General features: G+C 39.9%; 2 protein-coding genes across 2 annotated transcripts in view; both read right to left on the bottom strand.

Annotated features, from left to right (window-relative positions):
* Window positions 1–1322, bottom strand: part of kiaa1109 (KIAA1109 ortholog) — an 81954-nt gene extending 80632 nt beyond the window's left edge. The window contains exon 1 of the mRNA XM_062397240.1: window positions 1212–1322. The gene's annotated coding sequence lies outside the window, so the exon portion shown is untranslated. The remainder of the gene's footprint in view (window positions 1–1211) is intronic.
* A 2646-nt stretch (window positions 1323–3968) lies between these two features.
* On the bottom strand, window positions 3969–16371 carry c9orf72 (C9orf72-SMCR8 complex subunit). Its single transcript, XM_062397239.1, has 10 exons — window positions 16213–16371; window positions 14869–15366; window positions 13493–13588; window positions 12870–12934; window positions 12226–12298; window positions 11130–11246; window positions 10000–10235; window positions 9830–9887; window positions 9091–9200; window positions 3969–5258 (listed from the first exon to the last, which is right to left on the bottom strand). Exons 2-10 carry the CDS (start codon window positions 15313–15315, stop codon window positions 5072–5074), a joined length of 1389 nt encoding a protein of 462 aa, XP_062253223.1. The 5' UTR covers window positions 15316–15366; window positions 16213–16371; the 3' UTR covers window positions 3969–5071.
* Window positions 16372–17801: the final 1430 nt, after the last annotated feature.

Here is a 17801-nt window from a genome sequence, read left to right as displayed (position 1 = left end):
ACACTAGATAATAACTATAGGCAATACACTAAGATATGATAACTACAGACACTACACTGACGTATAATAACTACAGACATTAGATAATTAATACAGAAACGAGATAATAACTACAGACACTACACTGATGTATAATAACTACAGACACGAGACAACTAGTACAGACACGAGATAATAACTATAGGCAATACACTAAGATATGATAACTACAGACACTACACTGATGTATAATAACTACAGACACTAGATATAACCAAGAGACACTTCACTGATGTATAATAACTACAGAAACCAGTTATAATATACTAGTATGTCTCAATAGTCTTAAATCTACTGAATATGCATTTGGGAGTTTTGCAGCCACTTGATGGGCATAGTCATTTCATAAGTGCACAAGCTACTATTACGACTGCACTGCTTTAGCTGGTGTTGTGAGTGCATCCGTGTTAAAGACAACAAAGCAGAAGTAAGTGTATGTACTAGAAAGGAGTACTGGTCTGAAGCAAGCACAGATCTGCCTCTGCTCACCTGCACTGAACATCTGCGAACTAACTTGCTCATAAGCTAAATATGGCTCTAAATGACCTGAACCCTTACCCGAATGACTGGAGCCGTGTTCTAAGAACAGAGGTGATACACAAAGCACCAGCTTGAACATTGAATCCAGAACACAAGTGTCATTGCTGTTTGACCGATGAGGACGACAAGAGAAGAGAGGGCTGGAGTCTCACTTGACAGTATCTGGCTTTGTTTACATGCTGAACCGGCACAGCCATCCTCGCCTCACGTCTCTTTTCTTGAACAAGCTAAACTTCCACATGTCCAGTTATACATGTTGAGCTAAATAAATAATTCACTGGTCTTCAGATTTGATCTGGAAGCCTCAGCTACACCTGAGTCTTACCACACACCTAGCTAATCCCAGGTCTTGAGTAATTTCCTGAGCATTATCCTCAGCACCACTCACAAAGGCTTATTGTTGCCTGTCATGCTTCATTTCTTCGGTATTTGATTCGTTACAGCACGCTGCTGCTGACCCGTCCACTGGCTAGTGACGCTTTAGCTTGTGGATAATGCGGTTATTAAGCTAGCCGCTAACAATCATAACGTTAGCACTGTGCTTAGCTAGCAAGCTAATGACAACAGGCCGCACCCTTTAACTTCTCCAGATCCAAACAGTGAAAACAAGTCTCTGTCCGACTGTGAAATACCTCAGTGTCCTCGATAAGGATAGTGGTTTCATCTTTGCCTCGGTTCTTCAGGAGTTGTCGTCCCGTTGTCGTGTCGGACGTGAGCCCAGCTAGCATCCTCTGCAATATTTACCTGGCAGACGGCCAGTTCTCATCTCTTCCTGTTCTGGTGAGAGCGTTCATAAAACGACCAATGGGGACAACGGAATGGCGGAGACTGACCAATCAGACGAGAGCGTAAGGGAGGCCCCGCACACAAACTGACAGGCAGTGACAACCAATCAACACAACACGTTTTACAGCAGTGGCTCTTACTTCATTGTTAGGTGCTGAGTGGGTGCACTGGACCAGGCTGGGATCCATTTAGAAAGACTGACATGTCTCAGGATCATACTTGTTGCCAAGCACGATTAAACATACAAGGGAATGTGCATTGTTTGCATATTAAATTAAAGTAAATTAAGGAGCACACGCTTTGAGGAACAGGAGAAAGAGAAAGACAGGGGCTTAAGAACAAGAGCAGAATCACGAGTAAAATCTTAACAATAAATATAAAATGTATATATAATATTTCATTTGTATTATATATTTATTAATGTGCAATATGAAGATATGTATAATAGGTCAAGAGATCAATACTAAGCTAGATGGGTTTCATCTTCAGAGCGGGCCATATTTTTCAAGGGTTACATGCTAAGTAAATAAAGTAACAGAAGGGCTATTTACATCATTGTCCGTCTCAAGAAAGCAAGGCCTTTGGTCAGTGGGTTCATTAAGACAACAGCATGCGTTTCTGTAGCAGTGAAATGTGGTGCTGGAAGGACTAGCCCATGCATACATATTAAAATAGAGCCCATATCCTGGTAACTATGGTGGGTAAATATTGTCAAAATTTCAATTGTTTAAATGAGATCTTCTTGTTCTTTAATACTGTAACTGAAACTGCGATATGCAAGCAGGTCATGCTCTGTTGTAGATTAAGATTTTTGTTAAAGCAAGACTAAAAGTGCACAATGCTAATACACATTAGTGTTTTGAGCTTAATGCTAATGCTAGAAAGGAAACATGCTCATAAATAGGGTTATTCACCACAGGGATCAAGAATCCACTGAGCACCTCAGTTACAGAACTGCTTCATTCATAATCCTGAGTATTTGGATACGTGCTTAATATTTATTTTTGTTTATTACCATTAGAAGCTGATTGCTGAAGCGCCTGATTACCAGGTGAGGCCAAAAAATACATCCTAAGAATAAAAGCTGACAGAAAACATTTAAAATTGATAGGACAGTGCTAACATCCTCATGTTCAGTTGCAATGTTTCATATATTAACATTACACAATTTGTCCTATTATCAAAGCACAGGAGGCTTATGGGATTATTTTGTCAGGCATTGTACTGTACTGTATTAAACACACATTTTGACCTGATCATGGCGCTAAATGCAAGGTAGAGGACCACAATGATCACAATTTGTACTGAAAGGAGCAAGAATGTCTGCATCACGACCTGTGATACCTTTCCCTCAGATACTCCAGTCTGTCGCTGAAGGAGCTGCCCAGTGCTGTGATGGTGTCCTGATGGGGATAGGTCTGGTTGTCCATCAGTTAAGACAGCTTCGACCACATCGTCCTCTGTCTCACCACCTGCACTGGGTCAAGCGGGTATCCCAGGACCGAGCTAGTCTTCTTAATCAATTTATCAAGTCTCTTCCTGTCAGCAGTTGAAATGCTTGCTATTCCAAAGAAAATTGCAGAGGTTCTTTCCACTCATGTTTTAAATATGCAGCAGTTCAGGGCCCTCTAGAGGATACCTTATTATATATTTCTTGCTCAAGGCAATTAAAGACTGATACAAACTCTAAGCTATCTTTTTCACTGTGTTGTTTACAGAAGGCAGTTTTTTCTAGGGTTAGGGTTACCATTTGTGGGTGGCCACATCTCAGAAAATACCATTCTGGTGATGAAGGACTTCATAGTTCTAAAACTGCTGCAGTGAAGTTTCTTATCATTTCCACCTCACTTATCAAATTACTGCTTTGATTTATCGAATTCTTTAAATCAAGACATAGATAAACACTTAAAACACTTTCTGTGGTAAAATAAAAAAAGATATTTGGCACACTCAGCTCCATTAACCTTGTCAAGTGCTGCTGTGGGTCAGCCAAAACTGAGCTTGCCAGAAATCTGAGTGTGTTTGAGTAAGATTTCCCTTTTTATCGGCAGTGCTGTTAAATCTAGTGTTGAGTCATAGGGCCCATCAAAGTACAGTTCGATTAACGTGCTAGCAGCTGTAGCATGTCAGTGTTTTAATCTGAGTGCTAATGACACTGCTCACATGCAAATGTGAAGTAGGTATTGTTGAGGATACTCCATTCCATCTCTAAGCCTACGGTGTACCCGAGGTCAGGTTATAGATAAAGGACCAACCAACAGTACATTGTAGGGTCTACGTTGAGGGACTTTCACATTTAACTCAGATGCCCAGACAGAGGGAGAGTCAATGGATCTCCACAATCATTAAGATTCATCCTGTCTCATGTATGTATCTCATATTTACCACACAGAGTTTCCCTTCCTGGAAAGATCTCAAAGCTTTAAGTTAAAAAGATGAGCTTCAAATCTGAAAGGGACCAAATCCATGGTGCTTGCTGTTTACGAAGTCAAAATGAAACTGTTGTGTCAGTTTTTTGCAATTCTATTCTTACTTCAATCATATGCTTCCTCATTCCAAATGTGTCGGTCTGTGTTTACTGACTAAAGAAACTGAAGGCAGTGTCAAAGATGTACCGTTTGTTAGGGCAGTTTTTTTATTATTGGTTGCCCCATCTGAACACGAAGACAAAAGTTCACTGTTACAACAAAGTGAATGAGTCTATTAAGTAAAAATAAAGGGAGCAGATAAAGCAATAAACTTGTTCTGCTAAACATATACAAGTGGGAAAAAGTCTCCAGATTTAAAATTGTACATACATGCGGTATAATTGTAATCTAATTATCGACTCAGCGTATATCAAATTCAAATGATGAGCATTTTTGGAAGCATATTTTAAAAGCAAATAAACCATCAAACAGATTTACTTTAAGGTACAAATGTCCTTACAATCCTGACAGTAAAGTTGGGTTGCTGTGGGAGGAACATAAACCAGTGCAGATCCATTTACTGGACAACTATGAAAAGTCATTTATATAGACACTACATACAGAAAGAGATCTGCTTTATAAGGAGAGTTGTGGTAAGAGTTCATTAACACACCCTCTGTGTTTTTTTCCTAATGCTAAAATTAGTCACAACCTTTTTTTAATGTCAGCACACAGTCATAATTAGATTCTTTCCAACAGGCAATCCACAAGTCCAACAGGCAATCAACAAGTTCAAAGGCCAATCAAGGTTGTTGTATAACACAGGCTTTGGCAAAAAAAATAACTTGCTTTCATTAATATAATTTAATTTAAATTGCAAGTGTCCTGCTGGGCACCTCAGCCAATTTTAACACCATCAATTAATACACAGCCTTTGTTAGCGGAAGGCAAAGAACATTTGAATAATTCATTCAGCAGAGAATAATTTATGTCGTCTTAAAATATTAAACTCACATTACGCTTACAGTTGATCATGGCAATATATCAAAACATTAATTATAATGGCTCATAACAGCAGCAACAATCAATCTTGTGTTGATCGACACACAAAAGGAAGGCAAAATGTTCTTTTCATTCCAGCAAAGCAGAGACAAATATTCAGGCTCTAGTGTTTATCTCACAAATCAACATCTGCATGCTTAAATGTAACACTGATACAAATAAACATAAAAAAACAATATCACAAAACATGTTTTCGTTAACTCTCAAATAAATAAAGTGCACATGAAGAATATGAGTCACAAGGTCATGAGTACATCTCGCTCCTGCATGCTGGTGTAGAACGGCTTCCCAAACACAAACGAGTGCAGCCCCGCCCTCAGCTTCTCAGCGAGGGCCATTATGATGCTCAGGTCTCCCTCCACCGTCAGATCCAGGTCCGTCTTTAAATTGCGCAAGGATCTAAACGGCTTCTTCCCCTTTTGCCTGGGAAGAAAGGTGAGGAAATATTTATACTGTGGTGTAAGCGTTAACCTAAAATACTCAGGGTCAGAGGATTTGCATTAGCATCTAGTTGGGTTGCAGCTGTGGACAGGAATGCCATGCCACTTTGAATTATGTATGCCGCTACAGCATGGCAAGTGAGCATAAACAATCTTGTCGAGACACCTGGAAGATTGCATGCCCTTAGACATTAGATTGTTACCAACACCATAAACAAGACCGCTTATATGCTTTCACCCGGGCACAAGAATAATGGTTTTGATTGTGTGGTTAGTGTTTTCTCAACAGTGAGGTATGTTCATGTTTTTACTTTCTATGGAAACATCTCAGTTGGAACCACTGTAAGGATAAAGGAAAACAAATCTAATCGGTAATGCTTTGTGGCCAAATTTTTTGTAATATTTAGTTTAACAAAATATCTGATTTCTGTTTAATTATATCTAAATAAACCCAAAATATAACATAGGATCTCCACAGATGTGTTGGTTCTAAGCAACAACTGCATTGCACTGGTTGTCCATTCTCCTTTTCCTCCTGAGTTTCTACTTACAGAGAAATCTCTCTTTGAGAACTTCAAACTGTGCTTCAACTCTTGAGGCTCAACCACCGTTGTTGAGCCTTCCTGTAAAAATCGGAGCTTCACAGGCACTGATCCTAGAAATGTGAATGTCTTAAATGTAGGATGCAAAGAGAAATTTGGAGCAATGAATGGGAAGTATTGAAAGTAGAGGGTACAAAATCAGATTATTTTCTTGATTGTGTGTTTGTGTGTATGCGTGCACCTAGATTTGTGTTTCTACATAACTAAGAAATTAATTTAGAGTGCATATAATGTGTAAGATAATCTTTGGTTGGGGTTCTTAGAGCCAGGGTGTTAGGACACTGACAAATGAACACTAACATTTAAATAAGGCAATATTTTTTTTAAGTTACAGTAAGTAGAATAATATTCTGAAACTTTATAGCTGATTATAAGAAATATAAGCCTGGGTAAGGAGGTTACAGATAGTCAAGGCTGACTAAATACTACTGTAGCATAAATAAACACTTGCTGAAAAATACTTTAAACCTCTCTCACACACAAGAGCAAAGCAGGATGTTTAAAACTAGATTAAATATGGTGTGACTGCTGTCCTAAAAGGAGCGGAAAGGTCAGTGCATTGATGGCGAGCACGCAAGGATGTGTCTGGCCCAGATGGAGCCTTGCCCAAGTCACCACAGGGAGGATGGCATGAAAAAATGCAGAGATGCTAATGACATGGTGGACTGCAAAGACTCAGATGAATTGTCTGGAATAAGGAAGATGCTTCTGGAGCGGAGCCAGAAGGTGGTTACTGTAACCTTAAAAGGGACCAGAGCATGAATCAAAGACTCAATTATTCCTATTTCTTTTACAAGGTACTGAACGGGGTCTCCAGAGAGCAGCTACAGTCGATTTGATTTAGTTGAGTGTAAAGCTAAACCAGCAGTTTTTAAACTTGTTTTATCACAGAGTGAACATGCTAGGAACTGACTGAATTAATGGGGAATTAATGTAAAATGTGGTGTGAGGCCATCAAAAGCCACCAGGTCACCTTACAACCTGGCATAGTCTCCATTTGTGTGCCTGCGGGGGGTAGAGAAATGATAATTTCTTGTCAGTGATTAAAATGATGATCATAAAAGCATCATTTGGTGTTTTCATGATGATGATGATGTTGTCAAGACTGGCTCCACTCCAGAGTCTCTCAGGGTTGTGTGGCTGTGAAGCAATGGCATGTCCTTTACATCATTATGACTCAACACACTATTCGCTCCATTCGGCACATAAAAGGGGAATCATTCTCAGGTGATGCTGAGGATTCATCGTCCTGTGTTGCTAGACAACCAGCCACGTCTTCCTAGTTTCTTTCCAACATGAATAATTCGCCCTTTTCCTACATACCAGTGCTGTCCTGTGATGTCCGCTCAGCTGTTTATTTTGAATTTATTGTGTATAAAATTACAGAATCTGCCAGACGTAGTTTGCCACAGCTCAAAGTATTGTCTTCCAGATTCTTTGCAGACAGTATTTGCTATAGAATTAGATTATATCTGTAGCACCTGCAACTGCAGGGGGCAGCTAAGGTCAGGCCAAGAGGCCAATTATTGGCAAAACATGCAGAATCCTCTCATGTGCACTGTGTACCATAAACAGAGAGTGCCGGTGTTCTGCCGAGTTCTGCCTGCCTGCTGAGAACTACATTCCCATTTAGCTGGTGCTTAACTCAAGGACAGACGTTTTATACTCCTCTCTACATACATGTTCATCATTTGGATTATCCCTTTTGAAAGACAAACGCTGAAGTAGGGAAATACGAAAATTATTCAAATGACAAATGACTCAAGTGCCCTTTCCTTTTTTTAACCAGACTGAAAATTTCAAACGTTTCACGATGTGATGTTGGGTATTTTTTTGATAAAGCCCAGCAGGTTTCTTTTAGTGAGAACATGTCTGCTATTCTTACAGAGAACCACAAAGTCAGATCATGAATATAGATAATAGCGATCAGGTCTGATAAAGGGTTAAAGGAGAGATGAGGGTAGATGCCTTCCCCCTTAAACCAGAATGATCAAAAAACTGTCCCTCCATCCCTCTGTGTGAGAGAGATGTGTGTGCAGATTGAGTATTTGCAGGAGAAAAGCTAGTGCTGTTATCAAAACCGTTTAGTTCTGCAACTCAGTTAAGTATATCATTTACAGTTTTAAAACCGCCTGCTCATGCTATAATTTCGTGGGCGGGACCTGGAGCAAATAGTAGATCAGAGCAGAGACATGGTCAGAAGGACTCAGTAAATACCGGTCAGAAAGGCATCCAAAGAACAGGAGGTCAGTGCTTTGTTCCTCTCCATCCCTCGCTGTGCAGATTGAATCAGCAGCACTGGGAGAAGTCCTACCCACAATGGTGGTCGTTAAAGCGTGTGTGTGTGTGTGTGTGTGTGTGTATATATTTATATATATGGAGGGAAAAAGAAGAAACTTTTGCTACACATCACGACTACACACTAAGCCGAAGCTGAGCGATGACTCATCTGATCATGAGTTGCCTCTTCTGTTTAGCATAAAGGTGCCTGTGTTCTTTGCACCTCCCCTGAATAGTAACTTTATCATGTGCTCCTTTTTCTTTGATTATGACGTACTGCTATTCAACTTCATCTGTTCATCAAGTGTCTGTTATACACCTCCGGTAAACTGAATCACTATAACTTCACCATGTTCACATGCATTTCTAAGCAATACACAGCTATTACCAATAAAGTCACACCCCTCTACCCACTCTGAGCTCTGAGATTGTGTTCCTCTCCTCTATTTACCTAATGGTGTTTGAGATTTGGTTCAGCTGGGTCCTCACCCAGGACTAACAGCTGTTCCACAGCTGGAGTCAGTGTAGTCTGGTCCCTTTCACCATGTATTCTGTAATTTGTCACTAGGGGGTTGCCATATCCTCACCCCTGTACAGCCAAACCTCCCGGATAAGATGAACAGATGCAGAAAAAAATCACTGACCTGACTATTTTGACTCTAAGCTTCAGAACAGTACGTGTGTTACATCAGGCAACAGATGACAGGGCTTAAAGTTATTTCTGGCCGTGTGTCCTGTGGGGGGCCAGCGGTGATCAGTGATGATATTTCTGTCTAAGCAAGGTTAATGGCTGGAGTGCAGTGTGGTAAAAAAAAAGACAGAGAGCAATTTAACTATTAGATCTGTTATTTCGATTTGTCTGTGCCATGTCTATAGCCACATGTTAATCCCTTTCGTTACTTGAATTGTAGTTGCATTAGTGAGAACTCTTACGTTTCGTCCTCGATGTACTTGAGCAGTGTGAGGGATTTCCTGTGGAGCAGCAGCAGGAACTGGGCCAGATAGGTGCTCCGCAGGGACAGGCCCGGCTTGAGCATGAACACCTGGGTACAACACAGGATGTCAATTTGAAGTCTCGGCTTCAAAAGAAAAAAATTATAATCTTACACCCCACCCCGCCTCCTTCTTTGTGCTAACCTTGAGATAAAAACTATTGCTGCTGTCATGAGAACAAACGTGTAAGCACAACTCTGGGGACACCTTCATGGAAAGATGATGGGTTGCAAACCTTGGGAATAAATTCTTATGCTTAGAACCGTAAGCTCTAAATATTGCGTCAGTGTTATGGAGGCTCAAGTTTCAAGTATGAACTGCAGCCAGAAATAAACTTTGAGGCTACTTCAAACAATACCGTGATGTAATATAATATATAATAGTTCTTATTTGTACTTATAACACTTATACACTTACAATAAGTAAACCAGAACTACTGCAGGTGTATGCCTCTAACCTACAGTTTCTGTGTAAATATTCCTTTATCACATTCACAGTGGTCAAAGGTCATAGTGACCTTATATGAATCTGGAATTTTTTCTTTTTTGGTGTGTTTGGCAGAGGCATACCACCGCAGTGCGCTAATTCAATTTTTCTCCCCATGACTCAATTAAGATGACTTACTTTCCCTTTTTAGAGGGACAATTAAAAAAATAATAAAATGTTGCTATAGACTCACCTCATCGATAAATGACTTCACCAAAGTGTCATTATGCATTACGTCCTGAAATATATTCCTAAGAATAAAGACATAGAAGTTACGATGTTAATTTGAGCAGGAGAAAAGTACACCTAGTGTAAAAAAGTGCAAATTTAAATTGAATATCAATGGATATGTTTAGGTCTTACAAGTCAGGTGTGAAGGATTCATCGGTGTGAATGACTGTGTCTGGCGGTATGTCCTCCTCACTGTCGGTCTTCCAGAGCGTGCTCAGCTCTGACCGCATGTAGCGCCGCTGGTTGTACATGTGCTCATGGCACGGTGGCATCTGCTTTACAGTGTTGATGTCGACGTCGATGTGAGTGGTTGGGTACGGTGAGTAGAGCACCTGGCGGAAGGGCAGGACAAAGCTGCCCGTGGAGTCCTGGGAATAAAAAAATAAATAAAAGGTTATGATACCTGTATCGACAAACTGCCAACTTTGGAATAATCTTACAACCTGCAATGAACATTTTTTAATGTGATGTGTGATAAACCGCTATTATTATTCATGTCCTGACCCAATTTAAAGAGCACAGGACACACTGTATTTATAAAAGAAGAAACAATAATAGGGAGAAAGGCAAAAAGGATGCAGATTCTTATAGAAATGCCAAACAAAAAAAGGGTGAATATCAGAGTAGCTTTTCAAAAACTTTCTATATCTATGTCACATATGTGTGAAGAAGCTTTAATGAATAATTTCACATTCTGCAAGTAAGGAGATTCCAACATCCTTTTCTGTTGTTTCTCCCCAGGCTCCCAATTCTTTTTGTCTCACAATGTATTTTACATGGAAATTAAAAATAAGATTCACAGCCAGCATGTACTATGCTGACTGTGTTGATGGAACAAACAACTCTTCTGAGCTTTCTGCTCATTGTTTTGCTGCTCTAATTCCTGTTGACTTCCTATAAAATGTGATACCCTATAGCGTAAATAGTGTGAAACCACAAACTAACTGAACCAGAACAAACATAAATGGCACATCTATTCTAAAAATAAGAATAGATATGCCATTATCTTACTTTGCCTATTGCAGTTGCCCTAGTAAAACTTAAAACCTTAAGGAGACCACATTGAAAAAGCTCAGATGAAACAGATCTGAATCTTGTGCAGTGTTGTAACAAAGAATATCTTAATGCAACTATTTCAGGTTCTGAAGAAACAGCAAACCAGTCAGAAAGCAGACTGGGCGAGATCACACAAGCAGGCAAAAGAAAGCACCATGGCTCTAATAGAAACCACATTATACTAATGAGAGGGAACTGGTGACTACCTTGAGCAGACCCTGTACAAACAGGCCTGTGTCATATTTAAAGGAAGAATCCGCCTTGCAGAGGCGAGAGCACTTCCTCTCGGCCGGGGTGAGGAAGACACAGAGCGTTCGCACAATCTGCAAGAAAACACGGTTACATTTGAATAGAGGAACAGCTTTGGTCATTTCAGAACAAAACAGAACTGGAATGAAACTGTTTGACATCATAGGGGTTGTGTAAGGTTATGCAATCATGTTGTATTTAGGATTATTATTCCAAACAAGGTCAGAAAATAAACAGCCTTTTAATGACTGTTTGATTAAAACAAAGGAGAATTGCTGCAAAATCTGCACAGAAATTACTGAAGAAGCTTAATTTTGCTTTCAGAGCTTAATCTGTCCTGAGGCTACCTGGTAGATACAAATAAAGATCTTGTTTTAATTAGTGCTCGGTTCAGGCCTCAAGCCAAATAAACTAAAGTTAAGACTGTGCAGGCTTTTGATGTTCATTGGGCAAACTAATGCTGTTGCTGGTTGCAACTTGTTTTGTTTTTAAATTGTATGTGTGATCAACATCTTGCACGTTGTTTGTTTACATATGGTTGCATTGTTCTTACAGATAGATTGTTCCTTGTGGTTGTTTGATATTATTTTGATGTTGGAGCTACATTCTTGTTTTTATTAATGATAAATATATTATTTAAATATAAAGCTTATGTAAATAATTTGTTTATTTGTACTATTTGAAAATTTCCAGCACATTTAAGATAACCTGATAGCACTGATACCGTGATGATAATCTGGTTCACTATAATCGTAATACAACATTTTGGTATTGTTTAACCTCAAACTGTTCATAGCTTCTACTGAAGACGTCTGTGAAAACTGTATAGTGTTCATGTTCAAATTTCCCTCTAATTTATTGTGCCCAATGTGTCTTGTTTTAATTCAGAAATCCTGTCTTTAAAAATTTCTGTTGCAGCAGTAAATTTTTTTCCGATCCCAGACTGAGATTCAAAATACTGCGAAAATCCCTGAACAGCACAAAACAACGTTTGGAACCGTGCAGATGGATTCCAAATGTTGTCTGTGTGCAGCACTAATCCAGTGAACTTACCTTATTTACTTTCTCTGGGTTGCTTCCAACTACGATTGAACAGCCGCAAGTCTGCAGATGAGAGCTGATGGCCCTGAACCAAAGAGAACCAAAACATGCAAATTAGAACCAATTCACTTCATTAGCGCAACTGTAATTCTTAATGACAGCTTTTAGGAACGATCACTTCGACAGAGGAACTAACCCCTGAAAAAAGGGTTTACAAGGAAGAATTAAAAAAGCAACTGGCTCCGGGTTCACAGCTAGTTATATTAATAATTGTGTTTTAAAAAAAGTGTACATATTTACTTGTGAAGTTTGCTTGAGATTCTGTTCTTTTGATAATATTTCAACCAACGTTTTTTCCAATTAAATATCTTAATAAATCAGATACAAATAAGTTTTAGATCCAGGTAAACACGTTCCAGTTTCCAGATACTTTATCATGTCCACAGGATGTAGAACACATCCTGTGCAGCTCCGAGCAATCAGCAGTGTCATTGTAAGAATGGACTCTCACTGCTTTACTGCAATTTAGCTTTCATTCTTTCTCTGGAGGAAACTTGGGTAAAGGGGAGAGTCATTACTCATCATTGGTAGGTTGATGGGTGTTAAATGGGAACCGTTCATCTTCTGTATCCATTTGCATGTACCAGAGTGCTTACTTGTGGAGGAAATCCTCGTGGCAGCTGTCCCCGATGTCATCATCATTTAGCACCGTGTCTTTTATCTGTTCAGCAGGAGCAAAAAACAAATGAGTCAATTATAAAAGGAGAATCAGTCTCAACAAAAACAAAAGTGCTGATGGGCACATTTGCTGGAAGAATAATGACAATAAGAAACACCAAAACATAAAAACAACAGCGGGGGAAGGATTGTGGGGAGCTTCTTTGTGCTGATTTTTTGGTTGCATTACGGGAACAAATGTTGAATCACACCGGGTGGTAAGCTAGTCTGGTAACCTGGATAATTCAAGCCTCTTGGAAATAGAGGCCATTTAAACAAGTGCAAGAATGAAACTGTGGAAATTTGCCAAAATTAGAGAGAAATGATTTTGTTCAGGATTTCATGCGAGTGTGTTTCAACATGGGACCAAGCTCCTTTCAGTTCCTGTCACCACGATGTTCACATCATAAACTCTTAAGTCCCCCTTCACTTTAAAACATTTAGGTGCCAAGATTTTTGAAGGCCTTTGGATTCAATAATGAATGTTAACAATGTCAGCCATCCTTAGTTTATTTTACATTCATTAAAGGGGTTTGTGTGCGTGCCTGCGTGTGTTGCTCACATCTATATCCTCTGGCACACTGTGGGACTTCATGGAGGCCAACAACTCCATGATAGGGACAATCTCCAAGCTCAACACTGAGATGATGTTGTAGCCCTGAAGTTGAAGGAAACAGTAAACGTAAACTCTGCACAAATACTGAAACCACAGTGTAGTGACTCTTTTTTATCATTCTGGATTTCATAACTAATCTGTGCACCTGCTCAGGATACTGCTTGACAGTTGGATGCATCCTTCTCAAAATAAGGAAAAAAACACAGATAAAAAAATAAAATACATCATTAATAGACTGATAAAGCAGCCTGGTCAATTTTACACAGTGTGTCCTCAAAAGAGCAATGATCTGTTTATTTTCTCACTGTAAATTTTCACACTGTTCATTAATTTAGCGCAAATTTAAGCAAAAGAAAAAATAAAGGGCTTCATAGCTACATGAAGCAGATATTAATATATAAAATGAATTAATTTATCTTGTACTTCAGCTCTTATGTAAATTATTAATTATCATTGCAACTTCAAACACACCTCAAAATGTGTGTTATATTTGGTTAAAGGACAATCAGGGTTGGATACTGTTAGAACACTTTTGTATAAATACATTATATGACTGATGTTGCACTTAAACTAGTATCAAAACGATAACAATCTTTCTGTTATAATATTAAATGTAAAACAGCAAATGCCCTTGTTTATTTAAGAGAAGTCCAGCTCCTCAGCCATTAAAACAAGCAGCAGTACCAGAACGGACTTTTAGTTTCAGTTTAGTGACTGTGCAAAAAAAGAACTGAGAATGGATACATTTGCTAGCTATAAGAGCCCTGGAAATCGGGACTATGATTTATATAGTTTCTCAACGTGACTCAACAAAACTAACAGAGCAGTAAACAGGCCAAACTGTAGGTGCATCGGGCAAAATAAAGCCCTGCTGCAATATTTATGTGGGGAGGAGCAGTCTGACAAGAGGGACGCAGTAAAACTAACAATAGTGATAAACATGCACAACACAGGAGATTGATAAATAGGCCTGTACAGCAGTATCTGCAGTGGTGATGTATTTTGAAGCGGTGTCTCAGGATGGTTTGTCTGCCCTTATTATGACCTACTCACTTGCTGTCTCTTGCAGGAGCTCTCAGAACTAATTAGCTAACTTACTCCTTTCTGTTGGGAGACAGAAAGTTTATTATTCTGCCAATGTTGCAGTCCCAAACGGATGACACAGCTGATAGATTTCTTAATAACCCTTTAAAATAGGAAAGTAAGGTTGGATATGAATGATGATAGGTATATTTTACAAGCACAAAGTGTAAATCTTTGTTAGTTATTGTGTGAATATTAAGCTTATGTCCAGGAGTGAGCGGTAAAAGGATCAGTGGTACCTTCTGCATCCAAATGCGGCCCTTGCGGATGGCGTGTTTTAGCCTCTCCACGCAGATGGTGTGCAGAGGCAGGTAGAAGGCCAGCTCTGTCTGCGGCAGGATGATGGACAAGGCACATGTGTTCTTGTCCCCCTTCAGTTCGCCGTCAAAGATGAGGGACACAATGATGACGCCCTTTTCCGCCAGGACAAAGAACTTCACATCCACGGCGCCACACTCAGCACTGCGGAGAATCTCCCCATTAAGAGTGTGATTGGCCAGAAAGGTGACCTCTCCATCACTGAGGTACATCAGCTGGTCGCCCTTCGGTGACCAGATGTGTCGCACCCGCGGGCCCAGGATGTTGTCCCAGTAGGCAAAGGTGGCAGCCTGCAACGGACATTCTCCCTCTACTGCAACTTCAGACTTTGCCACAGCAGGTGACTGGGGAGGACAGCCGGAAGACATTGGAGATGTTTGAGGCGTCACTGTTTTCTGTAAGTCCTAATGATATTCCACCTACGGCAACACAAGAAACCACATTGACACCATCGTCATCATATTTAAGTTTAGATTGTGGGAAAACAGTTTGGGTCGCTGAATCGCACAATGATCAGAACTAAATGCTTGAAATACATGCAGGGAAATCTAATCACACTTCTCTGTGGAAATGAAAGTGATTAGTTTTGCTACTATAAGACCCACAACTTCTCTTATCTCTAACAATGTCTAATTTTCGGACGAAGTGAAAACCAGAGCATGAATAGATGAAAGCAAGTTTTCTGTAAGGTTAGTTAGACCAGACTCCGGGCAGTATAAAATGTAATTTAATTTCAATAAAATGAACAAAGAGTTAGTTACTCAACAAATAGCCTATGCTTACCAGTCAGGTCTTCTTTTGAATTCGGGACATTTTTTTTTTTTTAAACATCGTTATTATTATCTATAAATTATTTAGATTTATTTTTCACCTTTCTATCCATGTCCTTAATTAGATAGTATAGTTTTGCCGGGATACTCTGACAGATCAGGCGTAGCAGACATATACAGAAGGACGATAAATAAGGTGATAAACTGCTGTTTGACTGAACACTTGTTTTCATTAGGGATGAAAGATTTGTAGTTTTGTTGTCATCAGGTAGCTACGTATATCCACAGCGAGCAATGCAGCTTTGTTTTAACAGTTTGCGAATATTCTATGACGTATTAACACCAATAAGACAACAGGTAAATAGGTGACGGCCCCACACTAACGTTCTGAAGCTGTTTGACCAGTTGATATTCCGTAGTAGTGCTAACTCAGGGCTAGCTTACTAGCTAGCGTTAGCAGAGCAGTGACAGTGGATTTACATCGCTATAAATTACCTGTTCGGGTTTTTCAGCGCCACACGAAGTTTTTTCCAAAGTGTCACTGCACGGCCATCATCTCATTTCTGTTTATTCCACACATCGTGACACTTTAACGCTCATTAGCCAACTGTATGTGTTGTTTTCTCTCATCCACTTCCCTAAACGTCACTCCTACGCAGCACGCACGTCACCAGCTGAGACGAGTGCACAGCCCCCTCTGGCGAACGGGACGCGGCATGACCAGGGAGTCAATGATGTCATTTTTTTTAGTCCAGGCAACCACCTGCAGAAACACGAGATATTTGAATTCATTTACACGGAGCCTGCACATCTGAATGGTTCTATCTGCAGGGAGAAACCTTTGTGTTTGCCTTTACATGCCACACTTCTCAGGTTTCTGTGATAATGGCACCGTACTTCAGTCCTGGAACCTGAAACCGCTGTCTCTCTCTTTATTTCCCCCTAGGTCCCACGTCTGTAAGTGGCAATCACGACATCTCCCAGGGGCATCATGGCTGCACGTCTCTATAGGGGAAGCCTCACGTGTCAACAGATGCTAACGTGAATGTGCTTTTTCCTTTAGGACATACCTGACATTGTCCGAAATGTGTGAGAAAATCAAACAACTCTATGGCTGAGGCTTAGAGCAACTTTGCAGTTGTCAGGTGAGCATCGCCTCAAACCCAAATAAGGGTGAAGCAATACGAGGACAAATACCTTCACAATTATTCTCTGTATATTCGTCGACATACTGTACACACACCTAATTTGCAGTGTTGGACCCACTGGCCTCAGCAGGACACTAATGAGACGGCCGCCGCGCTCTGGGCTCTAAATGGCTCGTCAGCAATTAAGAGGCTGAGCTGCTTGTGTAAACAGCGAGTCTTCATTTTATATCACAATTACATCTTGTTGGTGAAAAATGTGCCCTCAGCTGTGCGACCTGTCTTCAGTGTTGTGCATGTCTCAGTCCCGAACCTTTTCTATACTTTGTCCTGCAGCTGGTGTCTCATCAGTCCGTCTTTGGCTGCTGTTTTCAATTTCTTCTGGAGCCCCTTGTGGCCTGTTGCAATCCAGGACTGCAATTCTCACTGAGTAAACTATAGTGGGGGGGGGGGTACAAATACCATGCAGCTGTTCTCCACAGGGTTTGTAGCCTCTTCTTTCTTAGTTTCCAGCTCAATTCCAATGATAAACCTCCTCTAGATTAAAATAACACAAAGACTTTTACACTGCACCAGATAAAATATGTTAATCAGTGAACATTAGAATGAATGAATCAATCATGCTTTATCTTTGCAAGACTTTTCATACAAATGTAATGTAACACAAAGTGCTTTACTTAACCAACCCCCCCAACGCACACATGCATACACACACACACACACACGCACACACACACACACACTATTGAATAAAGAAAATATAAAAGATCAAAATATTAGACACATTTTTTGTTTATAATAGTAACATGGAAGCGAACAGATACAGATAAATGAAAAAGGATGAATGATTGAATTCTTAAGGAATGTATCAAAGTGAGTGAAATATAAGATAACATATTAAATATTAAAAGCAGAAGTAATAAAATAGTAATAAAATGA

Source organism: Platichthys flesus, chromosome 10 (assembly GCF_949316205.1).
Source record: "Platichthys flesus chromosome 10, fPlaFle2.1, whole genome shotgun sequence".
NCBI lineage: Eukaryota > Metazoa > Chordata > Actinopteri > Pleuronectiformes > Pleuronectidae > Platichthys > Platichthys flesus.
The sequence above is the reverse complement of the archived record's forward strand: the minus strand, read 5'-3'. Positions and strand labels throughout refer to the sequence as shown.